At 43.4% G+C, this 22,432-nt stretch overlaps 1 protein-coding gene across 2 annotated transcripts in view; it reads left to right on the plus strand.

Annotated features, from left to right (window-relative positions):
* RALGAPA2 (Ral GTPase activating protein catalytic subunit alpha 2) overlaps nt 1-22,432 on the plus strand; it is a 282,520-nt gene that overhangs the window by 180,074 nt on the left and 80,014 nt on the right. For both annotated transcript variants that reach the window (XM_036825221.1, XM_036825222.1), the window contains 2 exons: nt 1,330-1,485; nt 7,402-7,560. In XM_036825221.1, coding sequence (XP_036681116.1) covers nt 1,330-1,485; nt 7,402-7,560 — 315 coding nt within the window. The remainder of the gene's footprint in view (nt 1-1,329; nt 1,486-7,401; nt 7,561-22,432) is intronic.

The raw sequence follows: 22,432 nt of genomic DNA on the forward strand, positions 1-22,432 counted from the left end.
ATCAGCATATCTAAAATAATTTTCTTACTTTTTATTACTTTTGTTTTGGTTTCTTGGTTATCTGTGCTGTGGGAAACTCTCTGGGTGCCTAAGTGAGACTTACCTCTGAGAGCTGAGTGTTAGCGAAGGGACTGATGTGGAGGTGGGGACAGGGTAAGGGTACATCAAGGTCAAGACCATATACTTTCTGAAGTGTCAAGTCGGTTTTAGTCTAAAAGAGTTACTGAACTTTCAGTAAATTGTTCTCCTTACCAATAAGATGACTTCTTACTTGTCATAGAGTATACTTCTTATTTAACCAACATTTTTTTAAATTAGTTAATTATTTATTTTTATTTTTGGCTGCCTTGGGTCTTCGTTGCTGCGCGCGGGCTTTCTCTAGTTGCGCCGAGCGGGGGCTACTCTTCGTTGTAGTGTGCGGGCTTCTCATTGCAGTGGCTTCTCTTGTTGCGGAGCATGGACTCTAGGCGTGCGGGCTTCAGTAGTTGTGGCACACGGGCTTAGTTGCTCCGCGGCATGTGGGATCTTCCCGGACCAGAACTCGAACCCATGTCCCCTGCATTGACAGGTGGATTCTTAACCACTGCACCACCAGGGAAGTCCTAACCAACATTTTTAAATCATACCTTTCTTAACTAGAGTTTTAAGAAAAGATTAGAACATTAATTCCGTGTATGTATTGATTGTCTTTAGCACAGAAGAAATTCTTCTATTTCTTTTTCTTTTTCCAATTGTGTTACCACAGGTGCTTTACTGAAAGAATAATAGTTTATGGAAAGTGAAAAAAAAAAAAGAAAAGAAAATACCAAAATGGAATCTAAGCACTGACTAAGTGAACATTCACACATAACTTGAAAAAGAATTATAACTCAGAGACTTTTGGCAGTGGTATAAATTGGAACAACCCTTTTGAAAGGCAGTTTAGGAATGGCTGTTAAGTTTGGAAACTTCTGTACCCCTTGACCTGAAACACTGCTTTGAATGCTCCTTCTGGTTTGAGAAAACAGAAAATCCCACAAATCCAGCAATAGGGGAGCTCCGTGTGTATCTATACATATATACATATTTATGTATAGGAGGGGATAAAGTTGGAGAAATACGCACCAAACTTTTGATAGTGGTTTTCTTAAGTTGGTAGGATTTTGCAGCCCTTTCATTGTTAATGTTTCTTTAATATTTAATGTCATCTAACTTTGTATTACATTTGCTTATAATCAGAAAACTATAAAAATGAACATACTTAGATTTTTTAAAAACTCTGCATTCCTGCTAAGTGAATAAGAATGGCTCCCGTTTAACCTCCACTCCTTTCCCTCGTGACTGTGTCAGGTGGACCTCTCAACCCACTGCGGGTTCATGGGTGGACTTCAACGCAATGGCAGCACGGGCCAGACTGCCCCCTACTACGCTACCTCGACCGTGGAAGTGATTTTCCACGTTTCAACTCGGATGCCATCAGACTCAGATGATTCGCTCACCAAAAAGGTAAAGGGCCTCCTTGGGGACCAAGCTTGGCGGCCCTGGTTTGTAGGTAAGGCACCCCTGGGACAGAGTGAAGCCCGTGGCCTGACGTACACGGAGACCGGTTTCCTCTGGATGCGACCTTGGGGTCGCTCTCCTCAAGCTACACTTGTCATGAGTCTGAAATATCCAGCTTGGCACAAACTAGATAAAGAAATGCATGAAAAGCAATCAGTCGTTTAAGTCTTAAATCCTGAGATTAAGATTTAGGAAAAGGAAGGGTCTTAAATGTTGTTAACTTTGGATCTTCTCTCACATGACTATTAACTGAGAGAAAATGATGCTGTCAACCTCTCGGGTTGGCCAAGGTCATCTGACGTAAGGACCCTGTACTGATGGGGTCAGAGAAAGCAGGCGCCCCCCAACCAGGGCTGCCGGGGGGCAGCTTAGCAAACGACTGTCAAAATGGCAAGCGCAGGTGTGCTGCTACCTGGCTGCCCTCCTCTCGGGCCCCCACCTCTTGTTCTCCAGAGTTCAAAGGAAACCTCCTCCACCTCTGAGAAAGCTCTGCAGGGTTCCCCCTATGCTTTCTAACCTGCAGGATGTCCACCTCAGGTGACTTGCAGGAAGTGAGGGACATCCTAAGAGAAGAGGATTTTTACTCTGGGGAGGAAGCCTAGGAATCCGACCCACGTCTCTGTTTGCAGATGAGAACATCTGGGCCTCGCCTCCTGGTGAGGGGCAGAGCCCGGAATCCCTGCCTCACACCCACTCTCTTCCTGCAGGGATGCTGGGAACCAAGGGCAGTAACTGGTGGGTGGAAAGCAGGCCATTCCGATGCCTGATGGGCGGTGGCAGTGGGGCCGGGGGGGGGAGGGGTCCTAGCGTGGTGGCTGCAGCCAGGGTTCAAGTATGTCTCCAGGTACTTCACCAGCCTGTGCCTCAGTTTTCCCATCTATTAAGTGAGATTAAAAACACAGCCCACATCCCAGGGTTGCTGGGCAGTAGGTGAACAATGCCTGTGAAATGGCTGAGCGTGGGGCTGGTAGCATCCCTTCCCGGCAGCCCCCGTTGTTGCTGACCGGTCTGATGGACTCTTTCCTCCTGGCCCGTTAGGCAGGTGATTGATACTGACCAGAGGGCCTCACTGCACCTGCCTCATTTCTCTCCTCCGCGGTTTTGCTCTTTCATCACTGCAGCCACGGACGTCTGGACCGTGTACACGGTGGGCAGCAGTGCTAGTGGGACCTGAGAAGTTGGGTCACAGCATGAGCAGATCCCTGTCACAGCGACCAAGGGTATCGGGTGGGCAGAGCACCACGGGCTTTCACTCAGTGGCCACGTGCTGGCTCCCGAGGGCCTGGGGAGCTGCCTCCACGTCTTAGGTTTTGGTGGCGGCGGTGTTCTTAGTGAAGGGGACCCTGCCCGCAGGGATGCGACCTCAGATTACCAAGACCCTAGGCAAGACTCACACCTCCTTTTTATTGGCCGTACCTTGTAAATCGCTGCTACTCTGCAAATGTGTCACCATATTCTACGATTTTCATATGATTGAAAACTATTTTGTTAAAAGACAGCTTTATATTTTAAACATTTTTAAAAATTATTTCCTAAGTAGGATTGTCTTTTTTTTTTTTTTTTTTTTTTGAGAAAAGACAGTGTTTTCTTGATAAAACACCATGTTATGAATACTTTTTCGGGGCTTGGCCGGGTTGTAAGTTCCCTACTGTAATAATCAAAATGCAGCTGATACCTTTTGCAGCTCCAAGATTTAGCATCATTACTGACAAACTCTCTCTGTCAGGATGTCTCACAGCTCAACTAAAAATCAGTCACAGGAAAAGCAGCCCCACAGTTCCTTGACTTATTGTGACTAAATTGTCCCTAACAGCTTAAAAATGAGCTGCAAAATTCTAAAGTGATGCATGCTCTCCCCTGCCCCCATCATGGGGGCACTTTTTCATCCCTGCAATCTGGTTGCAACCCCATACTGAACTCTTGATCCTTCACTGCAGAAATTTGTTAGCTCCAGCTAGATTAGATTTTTCACAGCTAATCTAACTGCTGTAGGGGTTTGCAGAGTGGGGACAGAGCTGTGCTATTGGATTTGTCCAATTCATTTGACTCCAGGACTATAATTGCACTTATGTCTTACAAGGCTTTTATAGCCTCAGGCTGCCCAGCCACATAAAAAACAAATTGGCAGTGATACAGTGCGAGTGGATGGGATGAAAGGCCCACATTATCAGACTGCAGGCAGCACTGTTCTGGCAGGAAGTTTCTTGGTTAATTTACAAATAAAACTTAGATTTTAGGATGGGCACACTGTCAGCTGAACAATGGGGATGTCAGGCCTGCCTGTTACTTAGTTAAAAGTAGCAGCCGGGCCCACTGAGGAGCAGGAATTCTTCAATCACACAGACGACTCCTTCTGGAGCCAGCTGGCGCCGTAATGCAATTAGTCGGGAAAGGAGGTCAGCCCATTAGGTGTGTCCCAGGGCCAGTGTCACAGTGCGCGCCGCCTGGCAGCGGCGGGCAGAAAGGCCCGGGCAGAGGGACTGCAAAACTCTGTCAGGATGAGAAGTGGCAGCACACGAGCTGATTTCTTAAGGCTTAAGCCCTGAGTGCTTGTTCCGAGCCTCTTGTGCGTTTGAAGTAGTAGCTGGCATGAAGGACGGCTCCGTCCAGATGACACACGACTCTGGTCAACGTGACTTGTGTGCATGGGTTTCTCACTTGAGGGCCTGTCGTCAGAATTCTCCAAAACTCACAAAACAACATCTCCGTAATGAAACCCCCTTTAAATCGAGCAACACTTGGAAGCTTCCAGAGTATTTCCGTATGTTGTGACGGGGTTGACAATTTGGCCGGGTTGATCTTACTTGTTTCACCTGCCTGTGTTCTTGTCGTGGGCAGAAGAGGGTGTGTCCTTGCTCTGTGCTCCGGATGTATCAACGACCGGTCCCGTGGCCTCAGCTCTTAGTTCTGTGCGTTGCCTAATTAAACTGACACGTGCGGAGGTCTGAGGCACGTGACCCTGAAAGCAGCTTTCAGATGATGAATCTCGTGTTATCACCACCTGCAGAATCGCCACGCTGGGAGGGTGGGCCCGTTCCTGTGATAACGTCCTCCGTTGCCCCAGTCCTGAGGATATAGTTGCAGACAGAATTAGGAGAGACTTCACTGGGTTATGTAATCAAGTTACCTAATTCAGAAAAGGGAGGTAACTGCAAAATTTCAGTAGTCACCGTATTACCTCAGAGCTAATGGCTTGCGACTTACACGTGTGGCCGGGGAGCTGTCCCACGTTCTGGGGTGCTGGCCTGTGGTGGGACGGCCACACAGGAAGGCTGTTCCGTAGGTGTGTTGGTCCCATTCAGAAGTTCATTGCCAGCCCTGCATCAAGGGGCACAAAACTACCCAGACGGCTGGCTCGCTCTGTGGGGCAAGGAGGGTGGGTGTGCACCCCGGGGCGACCCCCGGCTCTCACAGCCCCCTTCTGCTGCTCTAAATTCCTCCCAAAGTTTCCATCTGAAACTACTCCTATTTCCCTCAAAAACATGCCTTTATCGTGCTGCCGCTGAGCTGCTACCACGTGTTTGACTCCAAAAGGATTGAATTTCAGGAGTGCGTTGTGAACTCCTTGCATGCTTTATTGAAAAGGAAAAAGAAAGAAAAATGGAAATAGAGAAAGAGAGAGACAGATGCCTAGTGTTACTGTGAAAATCCGGAGTCTTCTTTTTTAACTATTTATGTAACGGGTTGGTACACCTTTTGCCTGCTACCCTTTTAGTCTTTATATGTAAGAGAGGAGGAGAAGGAAAAAGACACGTACTGGGTGATTTTGCATTTAGAAAGTTGTAGACGCCGTTGAATTTTTCTGCACTGTCGTGCCTCGTGCTCAACGCCCGCAGTGGCATGTGTCCCAGAGCCCAGGTTCAGACTCAGCTGAATAGGGCGCCTCACCTAGGAGCCACCTGAGCTCGCGCCTCACCGTAGGTGCAGAGGTACAGTGGTCCCCAGAGGTGTGACAGAGGGAGGGAGAAGCAGGCATTGCAGCAAACCAGCCTCCTTTGTGACCTTGTAAACAGAAAGGAGACCTTTTGGGGTGATCTCAGGTTTTCCCTTTGTGGTCAGAGAGTCTATAAAGAAATTGTATTTATATTAAAGTGTTTTAAATACACAGTACTTCAGAGCATTCTTTTTTTTTTTTTTTTTTTTATTTATTTATGGCTGTGTTGGGTGGTCGTTTCTGTGCGAGGGCTTTCTCTAGTTCCGGCAAGCGGGGGCCACCCTTCACTGCGGTGCGCAGGCCCCTCTCTACCGCAGCCTCTCCCGTTGCGGAGCACAGGCTCCAAACGCGCAGGCTCAGCAATTGTGGCCCACGGGCCCAATCGCTCGGCAGCATGTGGGATCCTCCCAGACCAGGGCCCGAACCCGTGTCCCCAGCACTGGCAGGCAGACTCTCAACCACTGCGCCACCAGGGAAGCCCCAGAGCATTCTTTTTTATACTTTAAGACAAAACCAAAGCATTAGCTTTGACATAACATCTCTGCTTTACTAAAGTGCCTCCGAATTTAGTCACTTTGAGGGTTCACCTGTTAAATAAGCTAGGAAGCAAGACACACTTTGTCATGGTGGTAGATGGCCTCCTTCTGCAGCGTGTGCAGGGCCGGGACCTCACATCCTTAGGAGGCGTCCAAGGGCCTTCACCAGTCAGCCTTTGTGGGTTTAGGACTTCAATTTCAGCCAGCATTTTAACCTTTATAATCGAGTTTGCTTGAGTCACACGGCCAGGCCTGCCCAGATGACCGCACCTGCACTTTCTCCAGCCCGGGACGCGCCTCACCTGCACTTTCTCCAGCCCGGGACGCGCCTCACCTGCACTTTCTCCAGCCCGGGACGTGCAGTCACTGTGCAGGAGCTTTGTCGAGGGTGTTCTTGCATAGGACTGAGCTGGGCCCTGAGGGATGCACACAGGTTCCCTTCCTTGGAGGCATGGGAAGCCCTCCTCAGAGAGGCCAGGAGTCTCAGACTTGTTTTTGGACCACGTGGCCTCTTGTGTATAAAGTGATACACGAGAGGGCTGGGGGAGTTGAGCTGTGACAGGGCAGTTGTCCTGGCTGCAGCTTCGATGGCCATGGGCCGTGGAGGCCAGGTGGCTCAGAAGCCCCAGCCAGCTCCCAGGCCGCCCTGCCCCACGCTGCTCCTACACCGTGGCAGGGGCGTGCCCCGCCTTCCCGAGCCCCCTCCCCTTCTCGTCAGACAACATAAAGATAACGTGGCCTACCTCAGAGAGTTAGTGGAAAGACTGAACAAAATGTATGTGTGAACAGACTTTCTCTACAGTCAGGCACTCTTCAAATGCTACGTACTAGTGCTTGGTATTAGTCTCTTATGAAATTTAAGTAACACATTAGTTTCTTAGACAAAGGTAGTGTTATACATACTTAAAGGTTTGTCATAAATCTCGTTTTTATGCATTTGGTAAGGATTGTGTTATAATGGCTTCTGTTCTCTTACACTCATCTTCTGTTTTTCTTAATAACCATTGAACTCAGAGCCTAATGAAGCTCTACTGTAACACGGAATAAAAGTCTCACACCGTCCACTGTGTAGAAACTGCTCAGCCACATACTACGCAAGGCTTTGCTGCAGGAGTAAAATTAAATTTTTAACAAATCCTGGAAAAGGTCTTGTACCTGCGATGCTTACGTGCCTCTCTCTGTTGTTTCCAATGTGTTTCATAGAAGGGCGAGCTGTGTTTTTTTCGTGTACTTGTGCTTTTTTAAAATCCCCACAGAAGGCATTGGTGTTGTAGCCTTTTTTGGTGGTGAATTATTTTTGCCTCTGAGTATAATAATTCAATTTGTAAGCCACGACCCCTCCTAAAGTGCTGTTATCGCTCTGATTAATAAGGAGCCAATTTGCCGTTGCAGCTCCGTCACTTGGGGAATGACGAGGTCCACATCATCTGGTCTGAACACTCCCGGGACTACCGCAGGGGGATCATCCCCACCGCCTTCGGAGACGTTTCAATCATCATCTACCCCATGAAGAATCACATGTTCTTTATCGCGATAACGAAGAAACCCGAGGTATGTTTTCACCGCGTTATTCTTCTGGGTCGTACAAGCGTTTGCCATATGATTCACTGTTACTGAAAAACAGCGATACCAGTATGCTAAAGGGGCCACTTTACACGTATGTGAATTACACATGCTAAATAGGAATTAAATATGAATTGGGATTTTCAAAGAATCTTTCATCAGGAGCACAGAATTCTGTATTTTATTACTGAGACTCTGAAAATTATAATGCAAGGACACGTATGGTTTTTTAAATGTTTTTAATTTTTAAGATTTTATAATTTAAAGAAATTGTCATTTAGAACTTGGGGCATGTTGATTAATAACAGTAAGAGTTGAATGAGCCCCTTGTCACATCTAGCATTTTGTGCGTAGCTGTGGGTACGGGATCCAGCCTTGCCTCTGCTGCTGCTAACGGGGGTCAGTCCTGAAGGATCGCGGAAAAGTCCTGAAGAGCTGGGCCTCCATGGCTTGGCCCATGTCGGGGCTTCTAACGATGGACGTGCCTTGCCACCCGTCAGTTCAGCCGGGTCCATTGGCATCGATCACGGGAACAGCCAGAACCATCCAGGGCCTGAGTGCCGGAACCTGGATTGGCTTCCGTTTCTATCTTTACCCTGCCTTTAGTGGTGGTTTAACAGTGCTTGATACAATGACTTGATTTTATTTGCAACTATTGATACAAGGCGAGTTTTTTGGGTTTTTTTTTTAGTTTTTCAATTAGACATTTAGTGTATTGTCTCTCCTTCTCAAGAAAATGACTTCGTGTATTTCAGCTTGATATTAAATACAACCTTCATTTCCATTCCAAATTGTCCTCCTGAAGGAGCTATAAGTTACTGTTCTAAATACTCTCTATTTTTAAGCTTTAAAAATAGTAGGTAAAGATTTCCTGGGATTTATAACCTAATCTAAAGTGTTCAAGTTGTGAGGATTAAATGAGCTAAGAAATGGAAGGTGCTTCAAACAGTGCCTGGTCCAGAGGAAAAGCTACTTAAGTGTTAATAATAATAATAATAATTATTATTATTATTGCTATTATTATTTTTTGTTATTGTTACTACCATGAAAATAGAATAAATAATGACAGTGCAAGTCAACTCCTGAACTCAGAAAAGCCCCTACTCTGGCTGGTGAGAAGCCTGACATAAAGGGAACCCTCTTTTCTACTCAGGGAGCAAAGATGCCGAAGTTCTTCATGTTAAATATTTGTGCTATCTTTGGTTCAAGTCTCTGTGCATGCGAAGTGTTCATGTTTGTATAAGAAAATGGCTCTTAGTGCTAATAACATTTGCGTGTGTCCATGAAGGACATTAATTTAAAAAATTAAACTGAAAATTTTAATATTAGACAACCAATAAATTTAGTATCCTGTAGCTTTCAAAACTGGAGAATGTGTTTCTTTAATATTTAGTATGGATTAACTGGCTTTATTAGTTCATCTTCAACACGGCCCTCTAAAATGTCATTTAATGTCCTAAAAATGTCACTTTTATTTTTATAGTAAATTAAGAACATAAAAGGTATTTGAGTTCACTTCATAGTGTCAAAGTGATTTTTGAAAAGGTATTATAATGCATGAAAACAAGTTTCTTTAAAAAAAATGTGTAAGTTTTATAAATTTGGCCATAAATTCTGACAAGATGAATCGAGCAAATCGTTTTCTTAATACTTCAATTCAAAAAGCCTAAAGGGAAGAAGAGAATAATGGCCAACTGGAAATTTAGTGTTATCCCCACATTTAAAGGACAAACCATTACAATGTAATAAAATTAATCCAGACATTTCCAGGGCAAGTGTGGCTGACCTTTTGCTCACCAACCACTGACCCCAGGGTGAATGCGAGAGGCTTGTGGAGGGAAAGTCTGTTTGTTTGGCTTCGGTCCCTGGTATTTAAATTGCATTCCCTAATCAAATGAAAAGGCTGTCCTCTCTATCAGGTTACAGAATCCATGGCAACATTTGGCCTTTTATATCCATAATGTTAGCCTTTTTGTTCGCATCTAAGTAGAGACACCTGGAGCAATGTTAACATTAACCGATTTAGCATTAATAGCTTCATTATATAAGAATTTCTGATCAGATAGCTGTTACTTTTGTTATATTGCTTCAGCTTGTATTGTTGTCATTTTTTATCTCCCTGCTTGGCAACCAGGCAATGATTTGCAAATTTTTTTTGTCTTGATTAATTAAGCAATATAATTATCAGTAACCACGATGCAGCCTTTGCTCAACAAAGCTTCGGAGAGAAAACAATGGTAAGTCTGTTAGTATGAATGCATTCCACGCGTCCCAGATGCATGAGGATATTATGGACAATGAGGGGAAAGGCCGCCTGGGAGCGGGGACAAAGGGTGCCACGCAGACTCGACACACTGCACATACCGCCAGGGACGCGCTGCGGGCTCCCGGGGACACAGACGCCTCGTTAGATTACAGCTAGTCAGCAGAGATTAATTCTCAGCCATTTGGTGCAATAATTTACCCATTCCCCAGTATTTTAACCAGAGCGCCTTACCACGGAAGGGAAGGCTTTGTACTTGAAAGGTTTATTTAACCTTGCCTACTTTTAGGGATCGCTACCAAAATCAGTATTTTTGCTTAGAAATTGTCATGACGCAACCGCTTGAAGTTGAGGAAGCTCCTTCTCGGGAGGGCAGGCTGTGCACGAGTTTCCAAAATGATAGGTAGCATCAGAGCTGTCCGTGGAGGACCTGTATCTTTTATCTGAACGTGGTGTGACTCTGTGGTCTGAGTACACTTTACCAGCCTCTGGGTAGCCATACTTCTCTAAGAATAATTTTAATCCTTCTTTAGGAGGGGAAAAAAAAAACACAAACCTCATCAGTACACAAAAGTCCTGCTCACTGGATAGAGTCATGCATATTCAAATTGTACTTTCATTCACTGGGCCTCATTAATAGCCTGTGTAATAATGTGAGGCTGTTTGTAATACAAGCTCACACACAGCACTGCTTCCAAGGCCTTTGAAATTTAACATATTTTGCTTTTTCATCCATACACCTCCCTTAAATATACAAATTATGTGCCTGGCAGAATCCGCCTCCTCTTCATAATACAGCCTTTGCAAAACGGTATGTCGAAGGACCACGGCTGTGCTCGTGTCAGGCGGGCATCTGAGAGGGTCTGCTCCCTTCTTGAGCTTTTCATTGAACTTTTTAAAAGATACATTTTAAAAAAATCGGTGTGCTGAGCAACGTAATATCATTGTTAGGTTACTTTCAAGATAAGTCTGTCTCCATAAATGTGGACACCGTAGCCTTTGGTCACGGAAAAGAAACGTGCTGTTGTCAGACTTGTGGTTTTTCCTACTTGTATTACTGAGTCAGCAGTCAGAGAAGACGTACACATGGGGCAGAATGTGAGTGATTTACAGGTTTTGTTAAAACGCCCAATTTGTCCTGCAGAAAAATGATTCGTAAAGCCTCCAAACTGTAGGAGGTACCCGTGTTACTTTCCTTCTTCCAGTAATTGGAAACAGTACGGGTACTCAGCACATTGGCTTGTATGAATTTGTGAGGGTACGTTTTAGCATTTTTGTCATGTTTCTCTCCAGGCACATGAGTGACTGGCTGGTGACTATCTGACCAAAGGGTAGATGAGCCGAAGCAGCCTTGACCAGGAGCAGTTAAGACAAGAGGAAGCTGTGGGAAAGGGTCCTCTTTGTCACCCCAACCAGTGTCCATTTTGTAAACGAAAAACATGTTAACATCATCTAGACTCTCCTTACTTGGCCATGGCAGTTATGGGCCTGGGAGGAGAACAGGTGATGATTCAGTCCTTTCTAAGAAGCACAGGCAGGAGAGAGTAATAGGATAGGAGCTGGGGACCCCAAAGTTCCAGTTCCTGTGCTGCCACAGTGGGGGGTGTCTTGGGCAAGTCTCTTAATGTCTTTGGACCTTAACTTCCTCAGGTGTAACGTTCAGGTTGGGGACCAGGGTGTCTACAGTCCTTCTGGGGATTCTAAGCACCCCTTAAAGAGGATGGGCCCTCCTTGGGTCCTCGTGTTCCTAGATGCCCATCCTTTCCCTAAGTTGCCCTGAAGCTGCCGTTGAGGTAGTTTCTGACTCCCTTGCAGGCTCAGCAGCTGTTGTGTGTGTGTGTGTGTGTGTCTCTCCAGAATGACACCTAGCCCAGGACCTTACCCTGGAGTAAGTGCTCAAAATGCTAGTTAGGGCTGATGCACCAGAAGCCACAAGAGCATCTGCACATGTGAGGCCAAGAGGAGCCAGTGTTGGCACCTGTGTTTGGAAGGAAATCTTTTCCTAGCGTGGCTTTATTATAAAGGGAATGTGTTTGACTGCAACATGGTTATGTAAATTTCCTCTTATTTCAAATGTGCAATTTTCTTATTTATCTCAACCCCAACCAAATAACCTTTTTGAGATTAAGTCATACATTTTAAAATACTTTGGGACATTCTCAGGGAAAGTAAGTTGTTAGTTTTTGAATACGTAAAGAATCATTTATTTTGAAAAGATAACTGAGAATACTGAATAACCAGAATTCACTAAATATGTTTTTAAGTGGATTACTGCAATATGTTCTGTTTTGGTAATTTATTATTATCGTTATTGGGAGTTTTTAAAGTAGAGGAATGACACTGGGAACTTTGTGAAAAGGCAGCTGTCATTTGCAGATGTTGTATCAAAATCAAATTTCTTCTCTAATTCATGGCCACTCCTAATTTGAGGAATTCCCTGGATACAAGAGATCTATATTATTCCTTTTGTCCAGTTTTGAAAGACTATCTGAGTCACCCACAAACAGTTGCCACAGAATAATAAGGAACATTTATTTATAAGATAAGCCTCAGTACAGATGGAAAAAAATCTATAGCCTATTATTAACTCATAGCTCCTGTTTTATCTTTCACAACAATTTGGCTATTAAGAATTCCTTCTCAATTGATTTTCTTCAAAAGTTGCCATTGTTTTCCCTTTTATTCAGTTGGTCTTTGATAATACATCTTCCTGCTTTTGCCTTATCCTCCTCCTTTGGCCAGAGCCAGCCTGTGTAAATGTGTCCTGAGTGGCCAGTGGAAGAGCCCGCTTTGTGTCAAAAAGTAGGACAGTTCTCATCCTCTGCCCCAAGTGACCTCAGCAGGAAGGGCCTTCGGGCCCACGATGCCCGCTCTCTGACCCCTCGGCAGACACGCATGTGCCTTTCAAATCTCCTGCACGCGGCTGCACGCACCCTCGGCCAAAGCTGGGCAAGGCAGGCTGGGGTGTCAGGAGTGTAGAGAACTCCTCCATAAGCAGGACACAGGCCCACCGCCCCAGAACAAGAGGTGTACTTTCTGTGCTGTACTTGAAGTTCATTGGTTTGTTGTTTATTGTAGTTGGGTTTTTTGTTGTCTAGTTTTCTTCATGAATTCTTTTATCGCAGCTCCATCTCACTGATTACGGGACTGCTTTTTAGGGTTAGGGTTAGGGACCTCATGACAGGTCCGTGGAGCACTTCTCCCCCACACCTCACCATGGCATCAGCCAGACTTTTGTATAGTAACAGGAAACAACCAAAAGAACTGCACATCTGAGACCTTATCCATGAAGTCTCTAGAGAAACCCAGACACAACAGGGGAGTCAAAAACAGAGGCATCCAAGGAAGCTTTAGCCTCTGACACCTTCATCTACAATTTCAGCAAACCATAAACACAGCCTAACTCCCAGCCAGACAAACATAAAGCCTTACACTAAAGGCCTATTTACTTCAGTTCCTTTTACCTGGTATATCATGTCCAGCTTTCAACAAAAAAATTGCAAGGCATACTAAAAGGCAAAAAAAACCCCACAGTTTGAAGAGACAGAGCAAGCATCAAAATCAGACTCAGATATGGCAAACATTTTGAAATGATCAAATCAGGAATTTAAAAGAACTGTGATTAATATGCTAAAGGCTCTAATAGAAAAAATGGACAACATGCAAGAAGAGATGAGTAATGGAAGCAGAGAGATGCAAACTCCAAGAAAGAATTAAAAGGAAATCCTAGAAATCAAAAACACTGTAGCAGAAAAGAAGAATGCCTTTGATGGGTTCACGAATAAACTGGACAGGTGAGGAAAGGAACTGTGAGCTTGAAGACATGTCAATAGAAATATCAAAACTGAAATGCAAAGGGAAAAAATGATAAAACTGAACAGGGCATTCAAGACCTGTGGGATAATTATAAAGTGTTATATACCCCTAATGGGAATACTAGAAGGAAAAGAAAGAGAAAGGAACAGAAGAAATATTTGAAATTATAACTTAAAGATATTTTTATATAACATATATTTTAATATATAATTATAATATGTGAAAAATTTCCAAGTTGATGACAGATACCAAACCACAGATCCAGGAAGCGTAGACAACACCCAGGAGGATAATACCAAAGTATCTACACCTAGACATATCACATTCAAACTGCACATTGCAGACTGAATGTTTGTGCCCCCCCACCCCCCAGAATTCATATTTTGAAATCTAACCGTCAGTGTGATGGTATTTAGGGGTAGGGGTAGAGAGGTGATTAAGTCATAAGGGTGGGGCCCTCAGGAGTGGGATTGGTGACCTTATAAAAGAGGCCCCAGAGAGCTCCCTTACCCCTTACTGCTTGTGAGAACACAGAGAGAAGACAGCCGTCCATGAACCAGCCATCTTCCAACGTCTTGTTCTGGGACTTTCCAGCCTCCAGAACTGTGAGAAATAAATTTCTGTTGTTTATAAGCCAGCCAGTCTATAGTACTCTGTTAAAGCAGCCCAAACAGACACTACCAAAAATCAAAAACAATGGGAAAATCTTAAAAGAAGCCAGAGGAAAAAAAATAACAACTATAGAGGTTCAAGGATAGGTATTACATTGGACTTCTAGCCAGAAATCATTTAAGTTAGAAGCAAGTGAAGTAAAATATTTCAAGTGTTGAAAGAAAAAAACCACCAGCATGGAATTCTGTATTCTTCAAAAGTGAAAGAAGAAATGAAGACTTTCTCAAACAAAAATTAGGAAATTTGTAGCCAGTAGACCTGCCTTGCAAGAAATATTACAATAAACTCATCAAAAAGAGAGAAAATGTCACAGATCAGAAACACAGATCTACTTTAAAAAGGAAGAGCTTTAGAGAAGGAATAAATGAAGGTAAACTGAAATCTTTTATTTTCTTATTCTTAATTGATCTAACAAATAACAGTTTTTTCCAAACAATAATAGCAACAGTGCATTCAGTGATTATAACTTATGGGTAAGTAATGAATGACAGCAGTGTTATAAGGATGGGAGGGAAGAATTAGAAATATTCTGTTATATGGTACTTGCACTACCTGTGAAGCAGTAAGTGTTATTTGAAAGAGGACTTGGATTAATTATAAATGTATATGTCAAACTCAAGGGCAAACACTAAAAGAAGTAAAATGTATATAAAATACACACACACACACACACACACACACACACACACACGTATGTGCATGTCTGGAGGACAGGGCCATGCCTCCCCCTCCACATCCCACCCTGGACCATGGAGCACATGAGAAGTGCTTGGAATTTAACACATTTTACTTTTTATAAAACTTTCAGTCCGTGGACTTCTCAGTCTTTCTGACAAATAACATAACTGATATTTTTTTTTTTTCCAACGGAAAAGTTGTTATACTTGAATGCAATTTTTTAACCGATGTATCTGTCACCCACTTTGGCATCTCAGGCACAAATGCAGGGCCAGAACACACCCTCTCAGTTCAGAAGTTCATATCGTGGGATCATGAGCTTCCCAGAGGGGGAAACTGGCAGGTCCTGGAATCCTAGACACCGGGGGTAGAAGCGCCCTGAGAAACCACCGGTCTGACCTCGCTCACGCACAGATGACCCTGTGAGGGTCAGTCTGTCTGTGCAGCCAGCATCCCTGGTGCCTACAGCCCTGTGAATAACCACGCCCAGAAATCACTCCTTTCCCTTTGGCCTCTCATTTTGGCCCTTCGTTATTTCCAGCCTGGCACTTGATTCTCTCATTGTTCATTATAACTTTTTGGTTGTTTTAGGTTGACTTTGGGGATCTGGTCAGAAACGTGAGAAACTGTGTTGTTTGCAATTTTCATGAAACGCCCCCAAATAGGTTCTATTCTCCTCGGTTCGTAGGCAGGATTCGGGGCAAGGCACGTGGTGTCCCCGGTGGTGGGGCTGCTCCGCCCTGGTGCCTCGGTTCGTGGACGTGAAGGCCTGCCCCTTAATGTGAGCCTTGTAGGACCACATCTCCAGGGATGGTCCCCATCCCCGTCGGTGATGAAGCGGTTCTGGCTTCGGGGTAGGTAACCAGACGCTTCTCTGGGGGGATGGGCGTCTCCCCGCACGCCTAGTCGCCCGTGTGTAGAAGCTCTTTTCTTCCGTGTCTTTCCTTCCTGACCTCTTATTCTAACATTATTTTCCAGCTCACAAAGTTCTGTTCATAGAGATTGTGGTCATTATTGCCATTACTCTTCACTTCACAGGCCCTTGCTTTACTCCCATCTTTTTGTAATGTGGCTTTTCCCTCCGAGTATAAAGACATGCATTCTTCCCTACCTGACTTCTGCATTTGGTTCCTGACCACTTAGTTTGCAAAGACCATCTCCAGGTTAGCTCTGTGGCCTCTACCAGGTTGTATCTCCTAGCGACACGTACAGACTTGAAGAGCATGCTTTCATCGTGGCCTTTTCATCTCATGAATAAACGTAGAAAATTTACCTGGTGCTCTGTGTTGCCTGCATTTGGATTCCCAGGACATTAGGTGGAGAGGGTGGAGAGGCTGCAGGTGGGCAAATACAGCAGCAATGAGTTGTGAAAACGAGCTGGTTATTTCTGCTGGGCGTTCACAGAGTCCGCTGTCAGCTGGGTCCCCCGGCTGTTCTTCAGTATTTTCCTGTATCTCTCAGTGATTCTGATGCTCCATGCATTTCCCAAGGTACCGATTCCAGAGCTTTACAGTCTTCTCAAGTCCACAGTCTAGGCTTCCCTCCTGCCTTACCTCCTTTAGTGCCCAGCCTCTGACTTACCCAGGAAGCCCCTCGGCAGCAGCGTGCAGGCCGTTGCCCGGTTCTGTCGACACCCTTGCTCTTTATTTATCTGTAACCTTTTAGGCACGTCTTTTCACACAACACCAACTAATGCTCAGCTGGATTAACACCTCCTGACGTACGTGGTGGGGAAGCTGCCTTAGCAAAGAGAGCCAGTGCCCCCCCTCACCCTTTCCTTCCCGTCTTACGCTATTTGCCTGGGGTGTACCTCCCCTCCCATCACCAGTCTCTGCTGACGCCCACGGTCATGACCTCCTCCTACATGAAGGCTTCTGAGGCTTCTCTCAGCTAGAAGAGGACTCTCTCTGGCTACAGAACGTTATGTCTGTACTCACCCTAAAGCTCTTTTTTTCTCTTCATTTTTTTGCCTTCTTGAATACATATTTTTATCTTGCGTGCAAACTGCCTGTGGGTAAGAGCCGTGACTTATTTCTCTGTATTCCTCTATAGCCCTCAAAGCAGGCAAATATGTAACTATGAAACAGATGAAATCTGATCTCCCTGCCCCTTTCAGCCTAGAAAGATTCTGTGTACTCTTCAGAAGTTTCAGGCAAAATTTGAGAGTCCTCTGATTATCCATTTTTTCCAAAAATTATCTTCTGATATTTAGAGAACATATTTATACATATATAGAGATTAAAATATTTGGAAATAAACATTCTCCTTCTCAGAAACATACCTTATATTTCTTTTAAAGTTTTCACCCTTATCTCAAAAGTATATGATTCTTCTACATTCCCTCTCATTAGGACAGTACTGTTTGCACCACACTTATTAATATAGCATTTGAACCTTGCAGCCAGTCTGTGAGGGCAGTAGGGCAGACCACACTGCTCCTGGGCTCCAAATACGTCCACAGTTGGTGCAGGTGTAGCAAACTTGGTTTCCGGGTAGCCAAACCAAGTCCAGAATTTGAATCCGAGTAGCGTCGATCTCTTTCTGAGTAGAAGAGTGTTAGTTGTCACACCTGTGTGCAGAGGCTTATTAATGGAGGACTGTGTACACTTTACAGGCATATGTGCGGAATCCTAGACCTTTGATTAAGTCACCCACCTCTTACATGAGAAAAGCAGTGTCAAAGAGCTGGGCACAAAAATCGTGGCCATATCTTTGTTATGAACAGATGCCTTTAGTTTTTAAAAAGGGAGGCATAACTGACCAAACTGGGTAAGTCACACCACCCAGACTCTGCATTTACAGCTTCCAGCACAGCCTGGGGCTCAGCAGGCCTGGATCTCGTGGCAGTGTTCCAGTTCTGGAAGCTAGAGGTCATCCATGAGGAACTGGAACAGACCTCAGTTGTTGATTATCCAAAATGTCTCGACTGAGTCCTTGAAAGATTAATTCCCACAAATCAAATGGAGATTTCCGATCACTTTGTGTGTCCCAAGGATTCTCCTTGCTCCAGCAGCTGGGTGCATCCCTGTGCTGTTAGGCTGCACAGTGTTGCAGCAGGAACTTCTCTGCAGATGCGAGTCTTCTCTGCTTTCACGGGATCTGGCCAAGAGAACCTGGCTGTGAAAGTGCCTTGGACTGGACCCGGGCCTGATGAGGAGAAAATCATTGGGGCTGTACTTTCTAGCTCTGTGCTTCCTCTCACAGCTGTTCTTCCTTTCAACACGGAGCACATGAGAGGGGCTCCACATGCATCTCCTAATTTGCAGCTGGAAAGGAAATCTAGTTTGTCAGCAGTCTTGGAAAATCTTATTAATCTCCAGGATTTGGTCATCATGCAGAAGCTTTAGTTGGTTGTGAATATACATGCTCAACAAGGACGAAGTGATGAATTGAGGTTATGATTAGGCCTAATACTTGATGTAGTCTTCCATTAAATTTCCCGTTGAGCATGGGAGCAGGAGGGGGTGCCCAGGAGATTCCCTTTTCCCCATCCCCGTTGTGTAGCAGAGCCAGTCACCCAGGCCACCCCAGAACTCCCTGTACCACCTTGCTGTCCGCTGATCTGGGGAGCCTGATAACCAGGGGCAGTTTCCCCTTCCAGTTGAGGGGAACCACAGTGCCTTCTTCTGGTAGGGTTGCTGCTCCCTTTCATACTGAAAACTAACATCAGAGACCAGCATTGTAGGAGCAAAAGAAAAAACTTACATGTGGGTCAGGAGGAGTAATGGGAGAGGCACTCTCCTTCCCCCGCTATACCTAGATGTGAGTATTCTGGTTACGGAAGAAAGGCCACCATGTATCGGTCCCTGGTTCCAAGGACATACCATATCTTATAAGTCAGTATCCCACCCTCACATGGCAGTATGTCCCAGTGAGCATGGGAGATGAGTTTTCAACAATCTTCCTGCATGTAGGCCCCTCCACTCAGCTCCACTGGGTCCAGTGGGCCTCTGTCACACTGTCTTGCTTCCTACAGCTTATGGTGTCACTTGCTATAAAATGAGGCCAGCCCCTACCTTGTTCTTCCTTAAGAATGTCTTAGCTTTTCCTGGCCTCTCTGATTCCCATATACATTTTAGAAGCAGCTCATCAGATACGGTGTGTTGAATCCACAGATCGGTCTGGGATGGGAAATAACAAATGCTGAGTTTTCTGGTCCATGAACGGATACATCCTTCCATGTATTATATTTAGACCACTGGAACGTCTCTCAGTGAAGTTTTAAAGATTTCTGTATACTTTCCTTGTTAGATCTATTCCTCTGGACTTCATATTTTTATGCAGTTGTAAATAGTATCTCTTCATTTCATTTTCTAACCATTGGTTACTGGTAGATAGAAATGCAGTAGGATTTTTCTGTTTATGCTGTGTCCATTGACCTTGGTAAACCCTCTTATGAATTCGGAGCGTTTTCTGTAGATTCTTTTGGAGATTCTGTGAATATAATCATGTCATCTGAAATAATGACCGTTTTGCTTCTTCATTTCTAATTCATAATCTCCTATTTCTATTTCTTGCATTATTGTATTGGCAAGGATCTCCAGCACAGATGTTGATAGATGTGATCAAGGGGACATTCTTCTCTCATACATACATAAAGCTTTTAATGTCTTACCCTTAAGTTTAGTGGTTTCTGTAGGGTTTAGTAGATATTCTTTAACAGATTAAGGAAGTTCCCGTCTATTCCAAGATGGCTAAGAATTTTTTTTTATCATAAATGCATTTTGAATTTTATGAAACACAGTTTTCAACATCTGTTGAGGTGATCCTCTGACTTTTCTCATTTCTACTACTAATGTAGTTAAGTATATAGATTGATTTTTAATGAAAACCCACACATATTCCTGGGATGTACTCAACTTGATCATGATGTTTTATTATTTTTTGCAAATTATTGAATTGGTTTGCTAGAATTTTGCTGGGATTTTTGCATGCATGTTCATGAGTGAGATTGGCTCCTGATTTTGTTATTAAGATTACACTAGCCTAATAAAATGAATGGGTTTGGTTTCCCTTTTCCTATACACTGGAATTGTCTCTAAAATAATAATTTGTTCTTTAAAGGTTTTGTAGAATTTGCCACTAAAGCTATCTGGGATGGCTTTTCCTCTTTAAAATAGTTTTTTTTCACTGTGATTCAATTACTTTAAAGCTTATAGAATTACGGTTTTTATATATCATCTTGTATCTATATTAGCTAAGTTGTATGTTACTGGAAATTTAACAATTTCATCTAAATTTCCAAATGAATAGGCATAAAAAGCTGTACACATTTTCTAAGCATCTGTGGTCGTGTCCCCCTTTTATTTTTAATATTATTTATTTGTACTTTCTTCTTTTCTTGATTCATCTTGCCAAAGACCTATCAATTAATTGTATTAGACTTTTTTCAAAGAACCAACTTTTGATCTTGGTTATTCTCTCTGTTGTGTTTCTATTTCATTAATGCCTAGTTTTGCCTTTTTTTTCTTTCCCTTTACTCTTCAAGTTTATTTTATTCTTTTGGCTTTCCAATATTTCTTGAGATGAATGCCTGTCTCATTCAGTTGCAGCCTTTATTCTTTCTAATATAAGCATTTAATCCTACACATTTTCTCTGAGTACTGTTTCAACATGTAAGTTATAATATCCACTATTTTCATTATTATTTAGCTTAACATATTTTAAAATATTCATTTCAGTATTTTTGTTGACCCCTGAGTTATTTAGAAGTATTTCTTCATTTCTGAACATAGAGATTTGTTCTGGTTTTCCTTTTGCTGTGGATTTTTAACTAATAGCTCTTTTGGGCACAAAATACGGATCGTATGAGTTCAACCCCTTGACATTTTTTGAGACTTGCTCTGTGACCTAGAACAGGGCCTAGCTAACTTTTTCTTTAAAGGACCAGGTAGTAAACATTTTAGTGTTTGTTGCCCATGCAGTGTCTGTCACAACTACTCGGCTCTGCCATTGCTGTGTGAAAGCAGACACAGGTGAAGAGAGTGGCCATGTTCCAGTAAGACTGTATTTTGGCCTGATTTTGAGTTTCATATAATGTCATGTCACAAAATATTTTTTTCCAACCATTTGAAAAAAGTAAAAACCATTCTTAAGTTTGCAGGCCATACAAAAAAGGCACCAGGCTGGAATTAGGTCCCACAGGCTATATCCTTGGCCTAGAATACGGTCAATTAAAAAAAAAAATTCTGCGCATGCTTGAAGAGAATATGTCTTCTGCGACTGTATTTTGTATGTATCCATTAGGATGAGTTTGTCAGTTGTGTTGTTCGAATCGTCTGTATTCTTACTTTTAAAAAATATTTTCACTGAAATGTAACGTAAAGAAAAGGTCACAAATTGTAAATGCACAGCTTGATGAATGTTTTCAGAGCAGACGATTTTTTTATTTATTTATTTTGGCCACGCCGTGCAGCATGCAGAACTTCCTCAACCAGGGATCGAACCCACGCCCCCTTCATTGGGAGCACGGAGTCTTAACCACTGGACCACCAGGGAAGCCCCTCAAAGTAGACAATTTAATACTACCCAGATGTAAACACAGGATATTACCGACCCCCAGAAATCACCAATCCCCCCAAAAAGTGGCCACTATTCTGATTTCTGTCAAAATTGATTAGTTCTACCTGTTTTTGAATAGTATTATATAGTGTGAACTTCTTTGTGTCTGTTTCTTTCACTCAGCATTATATTGGGGTCATTCCCATGATGTTATAGATTTGTTCCTTTCATTACTGTGGACTATTCTGTTGAGTCAATATGCCACAAATTTTGATTCATGCTCTTGTTGATGGACATTTAGGATATATCCACTTTGGTGGAATATGTGTGGCTTGCCTTTTCACTTTCATGATGAGCAGAATTTTTAAAATTTTTATTATCCAATTTATTTTTTTCTTTCATAATTGGTACTTTCATTTTTTATTTTTATTTTTTTTAGCTGCGCCGGGTCTTAGTTGTGGCATGTGGGATCTTTTAGTTGCGGCCTGAGGACTTCTTAGTTGTGGCATGTGGGATCTAGTTCCCTGACCAGGGGTCGAACCTGGGCCCCCTGCATTGGGAGCGTGGAGTCTTACCCATCGGACCACCAGGGAAGTCCCTGGTTGGTACCTTTTGTACCCTAAAAAATCCTTGCCTCACCCAAGGTTGCAAAGATTTTTTCATGTTTCCTTCTAGAAACTTTGTGGTTTTAGCTTTAATATTTCAATCTATAATCCATCTCAGTTTTGTGTGTGGTATGAGGTAGAGGTCAAGGTTCACTTTTCAATATGTCTATGCAGTTGTTTCAGTGTCTTTATTGAAACAGACTTTCCTTCCCCATAAAATTGGTATGTTGCCTTTATTGCAGATCAATTATCATATATGTGTGATTCTATTCTTGGACTCTATATTTTGTTCTGTTGATATATTTGTCTATCCTGGTTCCAATAT

Source organism: Balaenoptera musculus, chromosome 15 (assembly GCF_009873245.2).
Source record: "Balaenoptera musculus isolate JJ_BM4_2016_0621 chromosome 15, mBalMus1.pri.v3, whole genome shotgun sequence".
NCBI lineage: Eukaryota > Metazoa > Chordata > Mammalia > Artiodactyla > Balaenopteridae > Balaenoptera > Balaenoptera musculus.